Source organism: Sorex araneus, chromosome 8, assembly GCF_027595985.1.
Source record: "Sorex araneus isolate mSorAra2 chromosome 8, mSorAra2.pri, whole genome shotgun sequence".
NCBI lineage: Eukaryota > Metazoa > Chordata > Mammalia > Eulipotyphla > Soricidae > Sorex > Sorex araneus.
The window spans coordinates 38,215,051-38,234,233 of NC_073309.1; the positions used below are offsets into that span (position 1 = coordinate 38,215,051).

Sequence of the window (19,183 nt, forward strand, 5' to 3'; positions counted from 1 at the left end):
AAAACAACCAAAACAGAATAAAAAACGGGGGAGACTCTTTCTAAGAGTCCCTGAGGATAATCTAGCAGCTGGATCAGTCTCGAAGGTGCAACCACCGAGTGGAAAAGGCCTGGGAGAAGCTAAGGAATATGAAGAAGCCCGTTCAGTACTGGGCTCAGTGAAATTAGAAGCACAGAGATTTGGGGCTTCGGTGATAGTATAGCCGGTACATGGCTGACCTGGGTCCCAGATGGTCCCCTGACCACTGCCTGGAGTAATTCCTGAGTGCAGAGCCAGGAGTAACCCCTGAGCATCACCAGGAATGGCCCAAAATCCAAAAAACTTTTTTTAAAAGAAGCACAAAGATTTCCTGTATGGGTATTTTTACACATTAAATCCTAGGATCCATTCCATTAATTCATTATTTTTGATCACTGCTGTGTGTTCAAGTAGTAGTATTCTTTTTATGCTACTGTATTTATCTTTATTTGCCTAATTTTATGGGTCAAATAAATGAACACGTCTGAAAAATAAAAAAAGTCCGATGCTTTTCCCTTTATGAGCAAGGAATGAAAGAAAGATGGGTTGTGGCTTGGTTGGGTTTTGACATCTATGGTTAGAGTTGCTTTTTCACTTAAATTTTAATTAACTAACATTGCAAGAGGGTTCAGGCCAGAATAAAATTATTCAGATTGTAAAGGCAAAAAGTAAAACTCTTTATTCACAGATGACATTATCTTGTAAAAAAATCCCTACACATTCACCAAAAGGAAAAAAAAATCCAGAAACACTGAATTTAGCAAGGTCACAGGATACACATCAATATGCAAAGATTCATTTCATTTCTAAATATTTTAACTTAGTGAATAATCTGAAGAGAAAGACTCATTCTTAATAGTGTCAGAAAGAATCAAATATTCAGGTACATATTTAAGAACAGTATAAAACAAAGCTCCCGGAAGAGAGCGACGCAGAGTCTCCAGTCCCTCGCGCCTGGCTGTCTTCACCGGGGCCCCTTGGAGGGGGGCGGGTTGAGTTTCCCTCCCCACCCTGAGCAGAGCCCCCACAGCCAAAGACCTCCAGAACCCAGCCACAGCCATGCTCACAGCCACTCTCCACATGCTCGGAAGAGCCTCATGCATGAAGGAACCAGTAGAGGAACCCAGGTGTGCAGGATCTGGGGCTGAGATCTCAAAGCCTGCTCGGATCAGGATTGGGCCTCCTCCACCCAGATCCCCCCTTTATTTTCCAGTAGCTAGGCGGTCACACCCACAAACTGCCCCCGGTGCCATGTAAGCCAAAATCCAGAGACTATAAAACAAAGCTCTCGGAAGACCTCTTATTATCTAGTTCTCCCTCTCGAAGAACCCGGCAAAATACCAAAAGTATCCTGCCCGCACGGCAGAGCCTGGCAAGCTCCCCATGGTGTATTTGATATGCCAAAATCAGTAACAATGATGGGTCTCATTCCCCTGACCCTGAAAGAGCCTCCAATGCGGCACCGGCACCGTTTTGAAGGACAAGTAAAGAGAGGCTGATAAAATCTCAGGCCTAGGACAAGTGGAGACATTACCGGTGCCTGCAAGTTGAAGAACAATGGGATGACAGTGATACAGTGATAAGACATGTACACTGAAAACTACAAAACCCTGCTGACAGATCAGAGACACCCCAGGGTGAGGAAAGAAAAGAAAGACTCAGGGTTGTCAAGATTTGGATCTATAGAATCGAAACAATTTTCTAATCAAAACTCCTAGAAGTCTTTTAGTAGAAACTGATGAGCTTATCCTAAAATTCATATGAAGATGTGGAGAATACAGAATAATGGCCTAGTGATTTTGAAAAAGAACAAAGATAGAGTGCTTATGCTCCCTACTGAAAAACTTAGTATAGGGTTGAGGCATGTGCCTTTCATGTGGCCAACCCCAGTTCCATCCCTGGCACCACATGGTCCCCTTGAGCAGTGCTGGGTGCAGTCCTGTGAGCTGGGTAATCTCCAGGCACTTTAGGTAGGATGTGAGTCCCTGAAGCACCACCAGGAGTGATCCCCAAGTATAGAGCCAGGACTAAGCCCTGTGGACCGGACATGCATGGCCCCTGCCCCAAAATAAATACAGATAAATAGAATGGACAAAGATTAGAAAAGGCATTTCACTAGGGACATATGCTTTTCAAAATAAGCACACAATATGATGTTCAATACCATTCATCAAGCGGCAGGAGAGATAATACAGCAGGTAGGGCACTTGCCTTGCACATGGCCAACCTGGGTTCGATTCTCAGGACCACATTTAGTTCCCAAGCCTTGCCAGGAGTGATTCCCGGGGCACCAAGTCAGAAGTACAGCCGGGTGTGGTGTTACCACCCCCTCCACCCCCCACCAAAAAAAAAGAGAGAGGAGCATGCAAATTTAAAGCATCTTGAGATATCAGCGCACACCTCAAACTTGGCTTTTTTAAAAAAGGACACAATAATAGGTGCGAGTGAAGCAAATAAAACGACCTGCTGTGGAATGGAGATGGTACGGCCATGCTCGGAAACAGCTGGAGAGTTCTAGAAAACAAACATTTCCAGGTCAGGGATGGGCCACATGCTAGAGGCCTGGCGTGGACCCCAACACCGCCTTAGAAGTGAGACAGCTGGGCTGGGTGTGGCCCCAAACGAGAAACCAAAACACAGACCATTTTACCAAGAAACTGCACTCCTAGGAGCCCATACGAGAAAGTGAAAGCGTAGGTCCCAAGACACGTGTGTGAACATTTAGCATAACGTTATTCACAAAAACTAAAAAGCAGCAACAACCCCGATACCTACTGGTCACAGGAAAGCACGGGGTAGCTTATCCGATGTTGCCACCTACCTACAGGAAGGCCTCCGAGAGATTCCCCCAAGTTAGGAAACTCTGAATAAGGAACCACGTACTGGGCAGGCTGAGCTAGACCCCACAGGCCAAGAACCCAGCCTGCTCAGCTCAGCTCTCCCTGAGGGCGTCCTTAGAAGCACACAGCTGAGGCCACACACCAGGGGTCCTTAGAAGCACACACCAGGAGTCAAAGAGCAGGACTGCGATCCCCCAGCCACCAGCCACCACCCCAGCCACCATCTCCCCAGCCACCAGCCACCACCCAGCCACCATCTCCCCAGCCACCAGCCACTACCCTCAGCCACCATCATCCCCCAATCACCAGCCACCACCCCAGCCACTACCCTCAGACACCAGCCACCACCCCAGCCACCAGCCACCACCCCAGCCACCAGCCACCACCCCCAGCCACCATCTCGCCAGTCACCAGCCACCACCCCAGCCACTACCCTCAGACACCAGCCACCACCCCAGCCACCAGCCACCACCCCCTGCCACCATCTCCCCAGCCACCAGCCACCACCCCCAGCCACCACCCCCAGCCACCAGCCACTACCCTCAGCCACCAGCCACCACCCCCAGCCACCATCTCCCCCAGCCACCATCTCCCCCAGCCACCATCTCCCCCAGCCACCATCACCCCCAGCCACCAGCCACTACCCTCAGCCACCATCTCCCCAGCCACCAGCCACCACCCCAGCCACTATCACACCCAGCCATCATCTCCCCAACCTTCATCTTCCCCAGCCGACCATCCCTCCCAATCACCATTCTCCCCAATCACCATCCCTCCCCAACCACCATCCCCCCAGCCACTGTCCTCCCTCTCCCCCCCAAGTCACCATCTCACCAGTCACCATCACTCCCGGCCGAGATCCCTCCCACTCCCATCCCCCAGCCACCAATCCATGCCACCACCATTCCGTCCCCAGCCCCACAAACCCCCAGCTCCCATCCTTCCCCCGCCTCTACCCCCACTTACTCTGCCCAGCACAGCAGTGAGCAGACCAGCTCCTCACAGGCTCGTCCCCCCACCCGGCTTCCCCACCCGCCCCGGGGCCATCGGGAGGGTCGCCCAGGAGTGCTCACCTGGATCTGCTGCCCCATCTGGCACTCTCCTTTCTTCCCTGGACCCCTCTCCTGGGCCAGCACCCAAGCACATCCTGCCCATTCAGACAGGGTCCTGGCCAGTTGTCCAGGCTCCCGACAGCTCAGCCCAGTGACCAGACAGTGTCGCATTCTGTTCTGCTATTTTGTTGGGAGTAGGGAGTCAGGAGAACGTAAGAAACTCATTTTCCAGGGCCCAAGAGGTAGCCTGGCGCCCACCAGGCAGCCCTGGCATGACGGCTCCCTGAGTACTGCCAGGAGCTGCCAGAGCACCATCAGGGTGCCGCCCCATACGCCCCTACACACACACACACACACACACACACACACACACACACACACACACACACTACCACTGGGTCCGCCTGCATAGTTGGGTTCAATATAGCCAGGAAGGGCTTGAGCCTTTCTTGGGAGGTCCCCGACTCACAAAGAGAAAGAAAGACACTATCACACCTGTGTACACGGCACACAACAGAAACAAGACTCACAAACCACTTGGCCAACCCCATGACACACTCCAACACACTCCATTCCAACGCATTCTGAGAGTCATAGTAATACCCAACAGCTCCTCCAACTAGCAAGGATGGGTGCAGACACAGCACCGCGGGTAGGGCTGTACTGTCCCCAGCATCCCAGAGCACACACAGCACCCCCGAGCCCCACCCGGGCTGAGTCCTGAATGCAGAGCCAGGCGTCAGCCCTAAGCACTGCCAGGCTGTGGCCCCAAAACAAAAGCACAAAAGCTAACAACAACAACAACAACAAATACACAATGATGTTGGGGGGACGCAGCTCGGCAGGACAGCACTTGCCCGGCAGGTGCCAAGTTCTGAGTGTGACCCCTGCAGTGTCAGAGCAAACACACAAAACGTCAGAAGCTCCAGCTGTGCTTCTCTGACACCACGCAGTGACCTGAGAGTTCCATCCTGATGCCAGCCCCACACACTCTGCGTGTAGGGCCTCACCCTAGGTACAGCTATTCCATGTGACTGACCAGGTCGGGGGTCCTACAACACCCCTCAGATCTGATAACCCACCTGCAGGGCGAGCATGACACTTCAGTTACTTTCACTATGGTTTTTTTTTGTTTTTTGTTTTTTTTTTTTGCTTTTTGGGTCACACCTAGCAATGCACAGGGGTTACTCCTGGCTCTGCACTCAGGAATTACCCCTGGAGGTGCTCAGGGGACCATATGGGATGCTGGGAATCAAACCCGAGTCGGCCGTGTGCAAGGCAAACGCCCTACCCACTATGCTATCGCTCCAGCCCCAGTTTTATTTCTTTTTTATTTTACTTTTTTTTTTTCCTTTTTGGGTCACACCCAGTGATGCTCAGGGGCTACTCCTGGCTCTGCACTCAGAAATGACTCCTGGTTGTGGTGCTTGTGGGACCATAGGGGATGCCAGGGATTGAACCCAGGTCGGCCGTGTGCAAGGCAAACACCCTACCTACCGTGCTATCACTCCGACCCTAATTTTACTTTTTGAGGTAAAATCTTTTTTTTTTTTTTCCGAGAACTAAGAGGGAAGGAGGGAGACCAAGAAACAGAGACAGAGAGAAAGACACGGAGGACTCTGCAGAGGGGAAAAGGCCGAGTACACGTCTCAGATTGAGGTGCAGGTGGATCTCACGACAGGGGAGCTGCCCACCGCTCAGAACAGCCTGGTAGAAGTGCCCCCGTGGGCCAGGAGGGCCACGCTATCCTCCAGCGCCCCGCTGCACTCGCCAACCCGGAAACTCCTGGGGAGCACCGTAAGTACAGGGATTTATGGAGGTTTCACTGTGTGGGTCCACTCAATTAAATCCCTGATGGCCGGTGACTGAGCCCTGGCCCCAAGGCCTCTCTCTCTCTAGCAGCTGGAGCTGGTCCTGGGTCAGGCTTGGCCTTGGGGCCACCGGCCTTCCCGAGGAACACTCACCCTCTCCCTCACTTGCCGGCTACAAAGGATGGACTCTGGGGATCCCAGAGGGGACAGGGGCCCCCCCACCGGGAACTAGACCCAACATTTATGTTTTATTGCCCCCACTGCAACCCCCTGCATCGATCTCATTACAGACCATGGGTCACAACCCGCAACTCGTAAAACCTGCAGTACCTAGTTACGGAGAACAGGACTGATTCACGGGCTGATAATGACCACAAGGACGCGAGGAGAAACCCTCCCAGCCCGCGGCCCTCATATTAGGAACAGCTTCTTTCTAGCCGCCGGTTGCCCTCGGCTACTGGGAGTGAACTGTGTTCCAGGTCACATTCCCTTCCTCCTGTTGCCTGCCAGGAACCTCGGGGGCAACGGGGGACCGAAAGGAGGAGGGGGGGCACATCTGAATAGAATATAGAGAGCCTTGCAGCACCTACTGCCTACTTCCAGCTAAATCCCTTCTCGTTCCTTGCTCTCGCAAGCCTCATTCACTCCTACTCTAGTCCCATGTGTCCGCCCAGTGTGGTAAGGTAGGACCTGCGATACCTCGATGGGCTGGAGTAGAGGCTTTGCATGCACAAGCCCCAGGTCTGATTCCTGGTACCCCAGGGTCCCTGGGACACCCGCAGCATCGAGCCAGGAGGGGGCCCTGGACACAGCTGGATGTGCTACAGTGCGTCCAATCCGCTTTATTTATTTTTAATTTTTTTAATTTTTTTTGCTTTTTGGGTCACACCCAGCAATGCAGGGGTTACTCCTGGCTCATGCACTCAGGAATCACTCCTGGCGATGCTCAGGGGACCATATGGGATGCTGGGATTTGAACCCGGGTCGGCCACGTGCAAGGCAAATGCCCTACCCACTGTGCTATAGCTCCAGCCCCGCATCCAATTCACTTTAGAAGGAGCTGGAACAATCATGACTCCCGGGGGATCAGGCCCAGCCCCCTACTTCTACACCTGGCACCATCCTGTTCTGTCCGTCCCCTTTTCCATGTGGCCTCCACCAAGCGCGACTCAGAGAAGAAAGAAAGGCAGAGCAGGGGCGACTCCAGCCCAGGGGAAGGTGGGGCCCGAGCACTGGCCCTGGGCAGCCTAAGTGGCTTCAAGTGAAACAGACCTGTTTGGAACCCAGGGGTCCCGTCAAATGCCTGGAGAGCCTCCCAACACACCAAGTCCTCGTCTTCCTGTCCCCATCAAGAGAACTGCCCCTTGGCGGCAACGTGAGATGTCAAGATTTGCTCCTTCAAATGAAAGAGCCGTGCTCTGGAAGGGACCTCAGGGCCAGGCTGGGAGTGGCGCGGGCCCGAGTGTACAGAGATGACTCAGAACTCAAGCCGAGCGTTGGGTTTCCAGGACGGGTGATGCTGTTCCTGACTCACTGGTGAAACGAGGCTCCCTCACGAAGGTACCCCAGTTCAGGATGGGGTGTGTGTGTGTCTGTGTGTGTGTGCATGCGCGCGCGTGCACGCACTAGCAGCCCTGTGCCAGGTGAAACGAGGCTCCCTCACGAAGGTACCGCAGTTCAGGATGCTGTGAGTGTATGTGTGTGTGTGTGTGTGTGTGTGTGTGCGCGCGCGGGAGCGCGCGCGCGTACATGCACGCCCTAGCAGCCCTGTGCCAGGCTCAGAAAATGGCCAGGAAATGACCCATCCAAATGGAATCAGGTTGGGGCTGGAGCGTTAGCACAGCGGGTAGGGCATTTGCCTTGCACACAGCCGACCCGGGTTCGATTCCCAGCATCCCATATGATCCCCTGAGCACCACCAGGAGTAATTCCTGAGTGCATGAGCCAAGACTAGCCCCTGTGCATTGCGGGGTGTGACCCAACAAAAAGCCAAAAAGAAAAAAATGGATTCAGGATCAGCTACAGTGGGTAAGGGGCCTGCCTTGCACCCAGCTGATCCAGTTCAATCCCTGGCACCCTGGATGGTGCCCTAAGCACCACCAAGAGTGACCCCCGAGCACAGGGCCAGGAGTAAGCCCTGAGCACAGCGGGGAGTGGCCCCCAAACAAAACACAAACCAAACAGAACAGAAGCAGCAGGCCCTTAAACACTTGGAATTAAGACCAGAGCCTTAATCAGTATCGGTGCATACTGAGCTCTTCTTTCTACATGAAAATCAGTGATTTCTTTGTGCCTTCTTTGGAGAAAGAGGATGTTCCTCAGCTTCCCCAGGACCTGTGCATCCCCAGGACGAGGACCACCTTGGTTCCTGCTGACCAGGAGGAAGCAGCACTCTTGTGCTGGGTCAGGCATGCACCCTCGCTCCTTCCTCCCTACCCTCACTCTCTCCCTCTCTCCCTTCCTTACCCCACTCTTGTTACTAACAGAGAGGATTCATTAGCAGGACTGGTAATCAAATTGACTTGACTCATAGGGCAAGACCTGGCTTTACCCTTTAAAGCTGTGTGACCCGGGGCCAGCGAGACAGTACAGCAGGTAGGGTGGTTGCCCTGCACACAGCAGACCTGGGTTCTATCCCTGGCATCCCAGAGGGCGCCCCGAGCGCAGCCAGGAGTGATTCCTGAGCAAAGAGCCAGGAGTAATCCCTGAGCACTGTTGGGTATGGCCCAAAACAAACGGGGAAAAAAAGGCTGTGTGACCTTGGACAGGATAAAAAAAAAAAAACTTTAGGGCTGGAGTGATAGCACAGCGGGTAGGGTATTTGCCTTGCACGCGGCCGACCTAGGTTCGATTCCCAGCATCCCATGATCCCCTGAGCACTGCCAGGAGTAATTCCTGAGTGCAGAGCCAGGAGTAACCCCTGTCCATCACCGGGTGTGACCCAAAAAGCAAATAAAATAAAGTAAAATAAAACTTCTCTGAATATGTTTCTTGGGAGGATGCAAAGTGTGGAGTGAGCCCCGATGGGGGGTCAGCGTCTGCCCGTACCTGGCGTTTTCATGCTAACTATAGCTCAAATGGAGCTGTGTGGAGAGCACTAGGTTTGCATGTGTAAGGTCCTGGGTTCAGTCCTGGCACCCGGAAGATGTAAAAACAAAACAACAGAGTGAGAAGGTTCTCTCTCTCGCTCTCTCGCTCTCTCTCTCTCTCTCCTCTCTCTCTCCATTTCTCTCAGTAAAAACTATTTTGCTTCACGAAAAAAAAAATAAACAAAATTTAAAATACGGGCCAGGGATGAGGCTCAGCGGGAAAGTGCGTGCCTTACATGCAAGAGACCTGGGGTGGGGCCCCGGCACCCGCAAAGTAAATAAATAAAAATAATGAGATAAAATAAAACCCAGTCAGACCTCTGGCTGCCCCTGAGGGAGAGCCAGATTGAGGGGCTGGCAGCCTGCCCTGGCCCCCCACCCACCCCCGCAAAGGGGGATGGTTGCCTGCAGTCACGCCTTCTCGGACACCCCAGTTTCCAGGCTTAGGTACCAGCAGCCTTCACCTTTCTCCATGCCCCTCGCCCCACCCCTGTGAGGGCTGGTCCCTGCGAGACCCACGCGGCAGGGACGGCCGGAGTCCCACCGCAGAGCCCGCCTTTGCCCAGAGATACACCGAGCCCAGCAAGGCCACGGTCTGTCAAAAATACCTGCTCTCTAATATGAGACTAACACCTAAGGGCAGTGGATAAGCCATAAGGATCACTGCACCGTTTGGAAGCTGTCTCTGTGCTGCAGGGAAAGGCAGTTGGGATGGAGAAGGGAGCACTAAGTCAATGATGGTTGGAGGGATCACTCAGGATGGGAGATACGTGCTGAAAGTAGACTATGCACCAAACAGGATGACATGATGGCCTCTCAGTATCTGTGCTGCAAACCATAACGCCCAAAATGAGAGAGAGAGAGAGAGGGAGAGAGAGAGAGAGAGAGGGGGGGGGGGGGGATGTATCTACCACAGAGGCAGGGGGTGGGTGGGATGGGGTGGAGGTGGCAGAAGGGACACTGGGAATATTGGTGGTGGAAAATGTGCACTGGTGGAGGCTGGAACAATAGCACAGTGGGTTAATAGCGTTTGCCTTGCATGTGGCCAACCCAAGTTCGATTCCCAGCATCCCATATGGTCCCCTGAGCACCGCCAGGAGTAATTACTGAGTGCAAAGAAGCCAGGAGTAACCCCTGTGCATTGCCAGATGTGACCCAAAAAAGCAAAAAAAAAAAGTGCATTTCAGGGCTGGAGCGATAGCACAGCGGGTAGGGCGTTTGCCTTGCGTGCAGCCGACCCGGGTTTGATCCCCGGCATCCCACATGGTCCCCAAAGCACCGCCAGGAGTAATTCCTGAGTGCAAAACCAGGAGTAACCCCTGAGCATCGCTGGGTGTGACCCAAAAAGAAAAAAAAAAAGTGCATTGGTGGAGGGATGGGTGCTCGATCACTGTATGACTGTATCTCTCGGTGATCCAATAAAATTTATTTAAAAAAAAAAAAACCTGTTCTAGCTGAGTCAAACCAGGAAAAGAGCTTGAGGGACACAGACCCGGCTCCTCTGTGCCTGGCCAGCCCTGATGCCCCTCTCCAATGCAAATCAAGACCCCACACTGCCGCATCCGGGGAGAACTTTCCAGAAAGACACCCCCTGCACCCACTGCAACTGCTCTACCTTCACAGTAGGGGGCTGTGGTTCCAGGACCCCGGGGAGCCTGAACACCGACAGGCAGGGCAGTGGGTCCTGTTCAGGGCTGAAAGCGGCCCCTTGCTGGCAGCGCCAGCCGGCGAGCGGGCACAGAGGCTTGGCTCGGCGCCCTGTTGTTTTGGGAAACCGTTGGTGCCAATTGAGTCAGATTAATAAATACCTGTAGGGTTTTCTCTGACAACATTCTCCGGAGAGGGGCACTTTGAACTCTCCAGTCACTCCTAGAATCATTAACAGCGGCGCCCACGCCCACCCCGACACCCCGCACCCACCATGGGATTAACAGTGAGTTTGAGCGCTCGGGGTTCCAGAGAGGCTGTTGGCTGGTCTCGTCAACGGAGAAGACAGACAAGCACGACGCCCTGGTCCCGCCGTCAAAACTCCCAGGCTCCTCTCAGCGGGGGGCCCTGACCACCCTCCCTCGGGGCCCCACCACCTCGCTGACACTTCCTTTCACAGATGCCCCAGAGAAATGGCCCCAGCTGACATAACTGATTTGTTCACTCAGTCTTAAGGCCTTCCCACAAGAGATTCAGCCACGTCCCCTTTGAATGGCGTAAAGTCTTGTTCCCCTGCACCCCAAACTCTCGGGCACTTCACAGGAGTCCAACAAATGTACTGGTCAAAGCACGCGGAGGCAGTCTGGTCCTTTGGGGAGGCCACCAAGACGGCTGCTCACCTGCCTCTCGTGGCAGGGCTGGCCCGTCACCAGAACCCACAGCTGCAAAATGCAGGGGGGCAGGCCTGGCCAGCATGAACAACCGGGCACTCTGCAGGCTGCCCCCAGCTAGAGATCGCGCCCCACTGGCTCGAACCGGGCCTGCAGACCCGACAGTGGCCAGGTCCAGACCTCCCCGGGGACAGCGACACTGCCACAGGGGAAAGGTACCATCTCCCCCGTCCCTTCCGCCCCAACACGCAGCAGTGACCTCCAGATGCTCTCCAGCATGGACTGGAGACCTGCCTGGGGGCACTAAGCCAGCACAGACAGCACCGGCACCCCTGAGGCCGGGCCAGGCCAGGTCACCGGACAACTCCTCTGGGTCTCTGTGGTGTCCCCCAACAGAAAGAAAGGGAAGCAATTCCTGGGGCGGAGAGCTAGCACAGCAGGAAGGGCGCTTGCCTTGCAAGGGACTGACGCAGAATCAATCGCCAGCACCCCATATGGCCCTCCAATGGTGCCCCCCAAGTCCCCCAGGAGTAATTCCTGAGCACAGTGTCAGGACTAAGCTCTAAGCATCACCAGATGTGGCTCACAGTGTCAGGACTAAGCTCTAAGCATCACCAAAACAACAACAAAAAGCAATTTCTGCACTTAATAAAAGAACGTTCAAAGACCCTGAGGTGCAGGGAGAGTCTGAGGGCTTGAGTTATACACTCTGCGTGCCAGAGGCGCGATCAACTCCCAAGTGTTGCACTGGGACTGGCCCCCGAGCACCACCAAACGGGGCCCAACATTTGAAAAAAAAAAAAAAAAAGAAAAACCACTATGGGAGACTGGAGAGACAGTGCAGCAGGTGAGACGCTTGCCTTGCAGGAGACCAACCCAGGTGCAATCCCCACCTGGTGCCCGAGCACCGCCAGGAGAGACTCCTGAGCACAGAGCCAGGAGGAAGCTCTGGACATAACCAGGGGCAGCCCCCCCCCCCCAAACCCAACCAAAGCAGGACAAACTCCAAGGAATGAGGACTGAGGGGGCAGCCTCCACCCCCTCCTCACCCCCCCGCCCCCCCCCCCCCGCCTGACCCCAGCCCAGGCTTGGCTTCCGAAGGCTGATTCTTTCTCTCTGTCCATCTTGGGGGAGGGGGTGGGGTGGGATCTGTCCATAGGCAAAGCGCATGTCCAAGCCCTTCCTACACATGCATGGGCCATGCTGCCTTGATTTACCACCCCAGAGATGTGTCCCAAGGAGCATCCCCACCTTCACGGCCCCAAGGCCCCATTCTGTCATGACGATAATGGAGCTTGGGCTCGTCCCTTGCATATACATCTGTGACCCTCCAGAGAACCCCGGGGCTCTCTTACAAACAGTGGGATTGTATATTTACTCTTCCAACCGCCTCCTGAATAGACTCAGGACTGCCTAGGGCCATCGGGCAGCAAAGCCTGCCCCCAAACCCTGGCAATATTCACTGTCCATGTCCTGCCAGGCTTCTGGGTTCTGGTCTCCGTGTGAGCACTCACGCTCCACCGCTCTTTCTCAGGTGCCCCATGGGTTCTCCTACTCGGGCTGCCTCAACCCTGGTCCCTGCCTCAACTCCCCAGAGCAAGAGGCAGCCTGGGGCCGGCCAGAGTCCATCTCTGTGTGCAGGAAGGCGGCTGCGCTGTGTGTCAACAGGAGGGAGCGGCCCCGGCTGGCGCTAGCGCCCGCCCCGACACCGGGAAGGCAGGCTCCACTGCGCTCTCTCTCCCCGCCGGATAAGCGACGCGTTTAAAAAACCACCAGGGGCTGGAGCGATAGCACAGCGGGTAGGGCGTTTGCCTTGCACGCGGCCAACCCGGGTTCGAATCCCAGCATCCCATATGGTCCCCTGAGCACCGCCAGGGGTAATTCCTGAGTGAAGAGCCAGGAGTAACCCCTGTGCATCGCCAGGTGTGACCCAAAAACCAAAAAAAAAAAAAAAAAAAAAAAAATAAAAAACCACCAGAGCATAATAATGAGGGCAGCCCCTCTCATTAGAGACGCACGCGGGCAGCAGCAATGTCCATTTCCTCCTGTCCACCCTCACTTCTTTCCGGCCTTTGGCCCACATTTACTAGACAGCGATTCTAGACCAGGCTGGGCTGGGCAGAAAACAGACCCATGGAAAGCCAGGAAAACAAAAACAGATGCAAGAACGGGATAAAACAAAAGGGAACTAGACTCCCCCTGGGGACCCCACCCACCCCCCCCAAAGACACGTAGACAGGCCGGGTCACAACTTGTCTTTAGTAGAATCAAGTGGGCCAGAACAACAATACAGCGGGTAGGGCACTTGCCCTGCACACAGCTGACCTGGGTTCAATCTCCAGCAACCCATATAGTCCCCCGAGTACCTGCAGGAGTAAATCCTGAGTGCAAAGCCAAGAGTAACACCTGGGTATCACTGGATGTGGCCCAACAGCACCCCCCCCGAAAAAAAATAGTAGAATCAAGTTCATGTGCGTCAAAGATGTGGCATCAGTGATGGAAGCATAAGCTCAGCGTGGCCACTGCCAAGTTCCGGGCAAGGAAGATCCTGGGACAAGAGGAGGAATCCCAAAGGCAATGTGAAGAGCTGGCCTGGAAGCCAGGCCGGAGAGGCCACAGCAGCCAGCGAGGCCAGCAGACACCTACTTCAAAAGGTTTTCCGCGCCTGTTCTCATCCGGACAGCTTTCAGGATCTGCTGGTTCAAGGCAGCTCTCTGATTCTGCAGTTTGCTCCGGCCAGTTTGTGCAAGAGGATTGCAGCCCTGCGGGGAAAACGAGAGATGCCCCATTGGTAAGTACAAATGCCCCACGCAGTGCAACAAACTATTCAAACTATTTTAAAAGCTATTTTTTTCCTGAAAATAAAAGTAATCACCAACAGGGAAAATACGGGTCACAATGAAAAGTATATATATATTTTTAAAAAGGGGGCTGGGGGCTGGAGCGATTGTACATCGGGCAGGGTACTTGCCTTGCAGGCAGCTGACCTGGGTTCAACCCCCAGCACCCTCTATGGTCTCCTGAGCACTCAGGTGTAATTCCTAAGTGCAGATCCAGGAGTAACCCTGAGCATCACCAGTATGCACCCCCCCCCCCAACAAAACAAAACAAAAAACTGGGCCGGAGAGAGAGAACACAATAGCTGGGATACATGCTTTGCAGGCGGGAGATCCAGCCCCTGCCCAGTCCCCCTAAGCACAAAGTCAGGACTGTCCCAATCAGTTACTGGGGGGATGCTTTCTTTCTTGCCACACTATTTCACACGCATGCTGGTATTTTTCACATCAGCGGCTATGTCAGGAGTCCACAGACCTCCCCGTATTTAGAGGCCCTCTAGGTTTCACAGGGCTCAGGGCTCACCCACGTGCTGACCACTCAGGTGGCTGAGAGCGGCTTGGAAAGGGTCCATGAGTGGGTCATAGGGGAGAGAAGGCATATGCGGCTTCCTTTGCTGCTCCCGATCATGAAAGCACATTCTTCCCCCAGCAACCAAAGAATGCAACATCAGGGACAGGTGATGTGCCTGCCGGGGACGGCCCATGAGAGAATGCGTCCCTGAGACTTCACTGGGAACTGGTCACCACGGCATCTCGTGATCTGCAGTCAGGCTCGTGCTCAATGAGTCAAGCTTATCACCAGGTAGGAGGCGAGGGAGCACTTCACGTCTGTCTTTTAGGGTTTCTTTCGGGTTTTTTTGGTTTTTGAGGTTTGTTTTTTGTTTTTGTTTTTGTTTTGCTTTTTGGGTCACACCCGGCGATGCACGATGCACAGGGATTAGTCCTGGCTCTGCACTCAGGAATTACTCCTGGAAGTGCTGGGGGACCATATGGGATGCCGAAGATTAAACCCGGGTCGGACACGTGCATGGCAAACGCCCTCCCAGCTCTGCTATCACTCCAGCCCTGTCCTTTCGGTTTTTGACCACACCTCCTGTGCTTGTTGCACCATCGGGGGCTGGGGACCGAAACTGGGGCTCTGGCAATGGAAAGCATGTGCTTCCGCCTGCTGAGCCACCACTCTGCCCCTGTGAAGCCCAGGCACCTGACGCCAGGTAAGGGACCAACCTTGCCAGCGGGCCCTCCAAGGGGAAGCAGCCTCAAGCCTACTGAGTCAACCCTTTTTCTACTGCAGCCCATCCAGCTTATCATGTTTCCTTGATAGTCTATCGTAACTGTCTCCTTTATTACCAAAGGGATGTCAAAACCATGATTTTATTGATTACCTAATAACTGCCTTTTTTAGAGCTTATCACTTCCTTATAGCTGCTCAGGCTGTTTCTAAGCACTAGCTATTATGTAAAACAGATATACAGACTGGATAGAGTCTAATTCCTTGGTGCATACGGATCTTCATAACCCAGGATTTTAATGTAAGGCATATCTGTTAGGGCTGCATTATGGGACTAGTGACAAGAAGTTCTAAGCTCTTCAAGGACTGACCCCTGCAGTCCCCGGGGTGGGGAGGGGGGTAAGACATTCTATTGCTGTCCCCCACGAACACCCTGGGCTCCAGCTTTCCGCAACTGCGAATCTACTTTCTGTCTGAAGAGGTGTGTTTCCTCTGTCACTTCAGACATTTGGTATAAACAAGAGCATGCCAAATATAATGTCACGGGTTGCCATTAGCTTGGCTTCCCATTTCCTTCATGTTGTAAGCATGTGCCATCAATACCTTTATGTCCTGGACCAATCCCCCACCACACAGAGGCTCCATTCAAGGGTCATCCCCTCCCTTTCTGGCTGCTCTGAACAAGGCGTGCTGATGGCACGTTGTTGTGTGGATGCATGCTTCACAGCACGCTACACACCCAGGAACAGGACAGCGTGGGCTCTGCCTAACCCCTGGGAAAACTGACACAGGGTCCGACAGGACTCGTCTCTTGTATGTTTTCGTCACAGTGCATGTAAGACGCTCCCAATTTTTTTTTTCTTTTTGGGTCACACCTGGCGATGTACAGGAGTTATTCCTGGCTCTGCACTCAGGAATTACCCCTGGCAGTGCTCAGGGGACCATATGGGATGCTGGGAATCGAACCCGGGTTGGCCTCGTGCAAGGCAAATGCCCTACCCGCTGTGCTATTGCTCCAGCCCCTCATTTAGCCACATCATTACCAAGCCTCTGACGGTTCTCTTTTGATTGCCCCAGTATAGCGCGTGTGCCTGTGACGTCACCATCCTTCTGACTTGCATTTCCTGTTGGTTAATGACACTGTTCATCTTTCCTGTGTGCTAACTGCACCTTGAGGGAAAAGAATAGGATTCTTTGCTGATTTTACACTGTTCCTTTGATTTTTATTGTTTTTGTTTTGTTTTGTTTTTTGCTTTTTTGGGTCACACCCAGCGATGCTCAGGGGTTACTCCTGGCTTTGCACTCAGGGATCACCCCTGGCAGTGCTTGGGGGACCATATGGGATGCCGGGGATCGAACCTGGGTCGGCCGCGTGCAAGGCAAACGCCCTACCCGCTGTGCTATCGCTCCGGCCCCCTGATTTTTATTGTTTTAATTTTTAATTTTTTTTTTTTTTTTTGCTTTTTGGGTCACACCTGGCGATGCACAGGGGTTACTCCTGGCTCTGCACTCAGGAACCACCCCTGGCCATGCTCAGGGGACCATATGGGATGCTGGGATTTGAACCTGGGTCGGCCGCGTGCAAGGCAAACGCCCCACCCGCTGTGCTATCTCTCCAGCCCCCTGATTTTTATTGTTAAGTTGAGACCCACTAGGGGTGTTCAGAGACCACTCCCAGTGGTGCTCAGGGGACCCGAGGGTACTGGGGGTTGAACCTGGGCCTCCTGCATACAAAGTCCAAGCTCTAACCGATTGAGTTCTTTCTCTCCAGCCCTTGAAAAGTATTATTTTTAAATCTCTATCAAAGTACCTCATCCTTCCCATTTGCATTTGAGTGAAGGCAGACCCTCCCCTTTTTTTTTTTTTTTTTTGAGTTTGGAAACATTCTTTTCAGCCTCTTTCTGTGAACTATGTGTATTCCCTGTCCACTGAGGTACTGAAGTGTTTTCATACATGCCTTCTACATGCTCCACTCCAGCTTGGGGCCTGGCACCCACAGCTCCCTGCTTCCCCAGGTAGAGCTCTAGATGGCCCCAAGCACTGCCAGGGTGGCTCAGGGGGGTCCTTGGTGCCAAAAAAAGGAAAAAGGAAAAAGTTAGACCTTTTTCACTGCAACCAATCGTGTTCCCCCAACTCTGGCAGGTGATCTCAGGCTCTGATCTGTTTGGAATCTTTTTTTTTTTAATTTTATAAAGTAGTTCACAACATTTGATTCCATTTGATATTCAAACACCAATCCCACCACCATGACACCTTCCCACCACCATATTTCGGGTGTTTCCATCCTTAACCTCAATCCCCGCCCCAAAGCAGAACCATATCATATTGCCCTCTAAGGCTGGTTGCCTCCTACTTTGTACCCCATCAAATGTGGTGCTACGGGTAGGGTGCGACCCATAAAGTACTGCGGCCGCACGGTCCAGGGAAAGGTTCACTCGTGGGTGAGGCTGGGCCTGAGCACGTGGAGAGTGGCCATGAGCCTGGCAGCAGTTGAGTTACGGAGGTTTTTGGCTTCTGGGGCTGGGTCCCTTGGGGCGGGGAGGGGTCTCACCCACCCCCTCTGGGGCGCCCCGAGTGAAACAGCCTGGTGCGGGGTCCGGCGGCATGGTTATGGTGCACGTCATGTTGCTCCCTTCCGGGAGAAAAGATGTGTGATCTGAATGACGGCCGATGACGAGATTATCTGGCGCCAGCCAGGGGTGGCTTATGGGCGTGACTGCTGAGTGGCCGGAGGACGGGAGAGGGGGGCGGGGATATGTGTTTGGAATCCTTATGTTCAGGGGTGCAGAACTGCCACCCCCACAACAGCTGGTGAGCTGGAACCCTGAGGCCCCGCCCATCCGCACCACACCCAGGCCTCAGCCTAGGGAGGGGGAGCAGCTTGGCGACAGTGCCCAACCTTCTGAGGCAGTGACCTATCGGTGGCCTTTGGACTCTCGGGTCCCTCCTTCCAGAGAGGTCTCATTATCCCGGCCCAGACAGTCACCACCCTAGCCCCCACCCCCACCCCAGTTAGAGTTGCAAAGGTCCTAACAGTGGCAGGAAAGCCCCCGGCCTGACAATCACAGAATAGCAAGATACCCCATAGAATGGGCTGGAGCGATTGCACAGCAGGTAGGGCATTTGCCTTGCATGCGGCGGACCTGGGTTCGATTCCTCCGTCCCTCTTGGAGAGTCTGGCAAGCTACCGAGACTATCCCTCTCACACGGCAGAGACTGGCAAGCTCCCCGTGGCGTATTTGCTATGCCAAAAACAGTAACAGCAAGGAGTCTCACAATGCAGACGTTACTGGTGCCCGCTCGAGCAAATCAATGAGCAACGGGACAACAGTGCTACGACAGTGCTACCCAATAGAATGCTCTCATTTTCTGCTTGATTTTGTTTGAGGGCCACACCTGGTGATGCTCTGGGCTTACTCCTGGCTCTGCGCTCAGGGTTCATGCCTGGCTAGCTCGGGGATGCTGGGGATCGAACCTGGTCTGGCTGCATGCAAGGCAAATGCCCTGCTCACTGACTATTGCTCCAGTCCCAGAACATCCTAATATTTAGCTGATTTACTTGTTTTGTCCTGGGCCACATGCAGGGGTAACTCCCAGCAGTTAATCAGTGGACCCGCTGGTGATGATTAAGGGGTAGAAGCTAGGGTCTGACCCAAGCAACATCCTTCCAGCCCATTCTGTAGCCAGCCCCTGGCTCACTCTTTTTTTTTTTTTCTTTTTGGGTCACACCCAGCAATGCTCAGGGGTTACTCCTGGCTCTGCACTGAGGAATTACCCCTGGCGGTGTTCAGGGAACCATATGGGATGCTGGGAATTGAACCCGGTCGGCCGCGTGCAAGGCTAACGCCCTACCCGCTGTGCTATCACTCCAGCCCCCCCGGCTCACTCTTAACAGGCCCAAATAACTGCCTTCCCCCTTCGTACAGTTACAGGAATGGTTCCCTCCAATTTGGTTCATGACCCATAAAGCAGGGCCTTTTTTTTTTT

The 19,183-nt window shown here is 53.8% G+C and overlaps 1 protein-coding gene across 1 annotated transcript in view; it reads right to left on the reverse strand.

The window, feature by feature from the left end:
• RHPN2 (rhophilin Rho GTPase binding protein 2) overlaps positions 1–19,183 on the reverse strand; it is a 76,997-nt gene that overhangs the window by 44,923 nt on the left and 12,891 nt on the right. Inside the window, exon 2 of the mRNA XM_004600705.2 lies at positions 13,775–13,890. Coding sequence (XP_004600762.1) covers positions 13,775–13,890 — 116 coding nt within the window. The remainder of the gene's footprint in view (positions 1–13,774; positions 13,891–19,183) is intronic.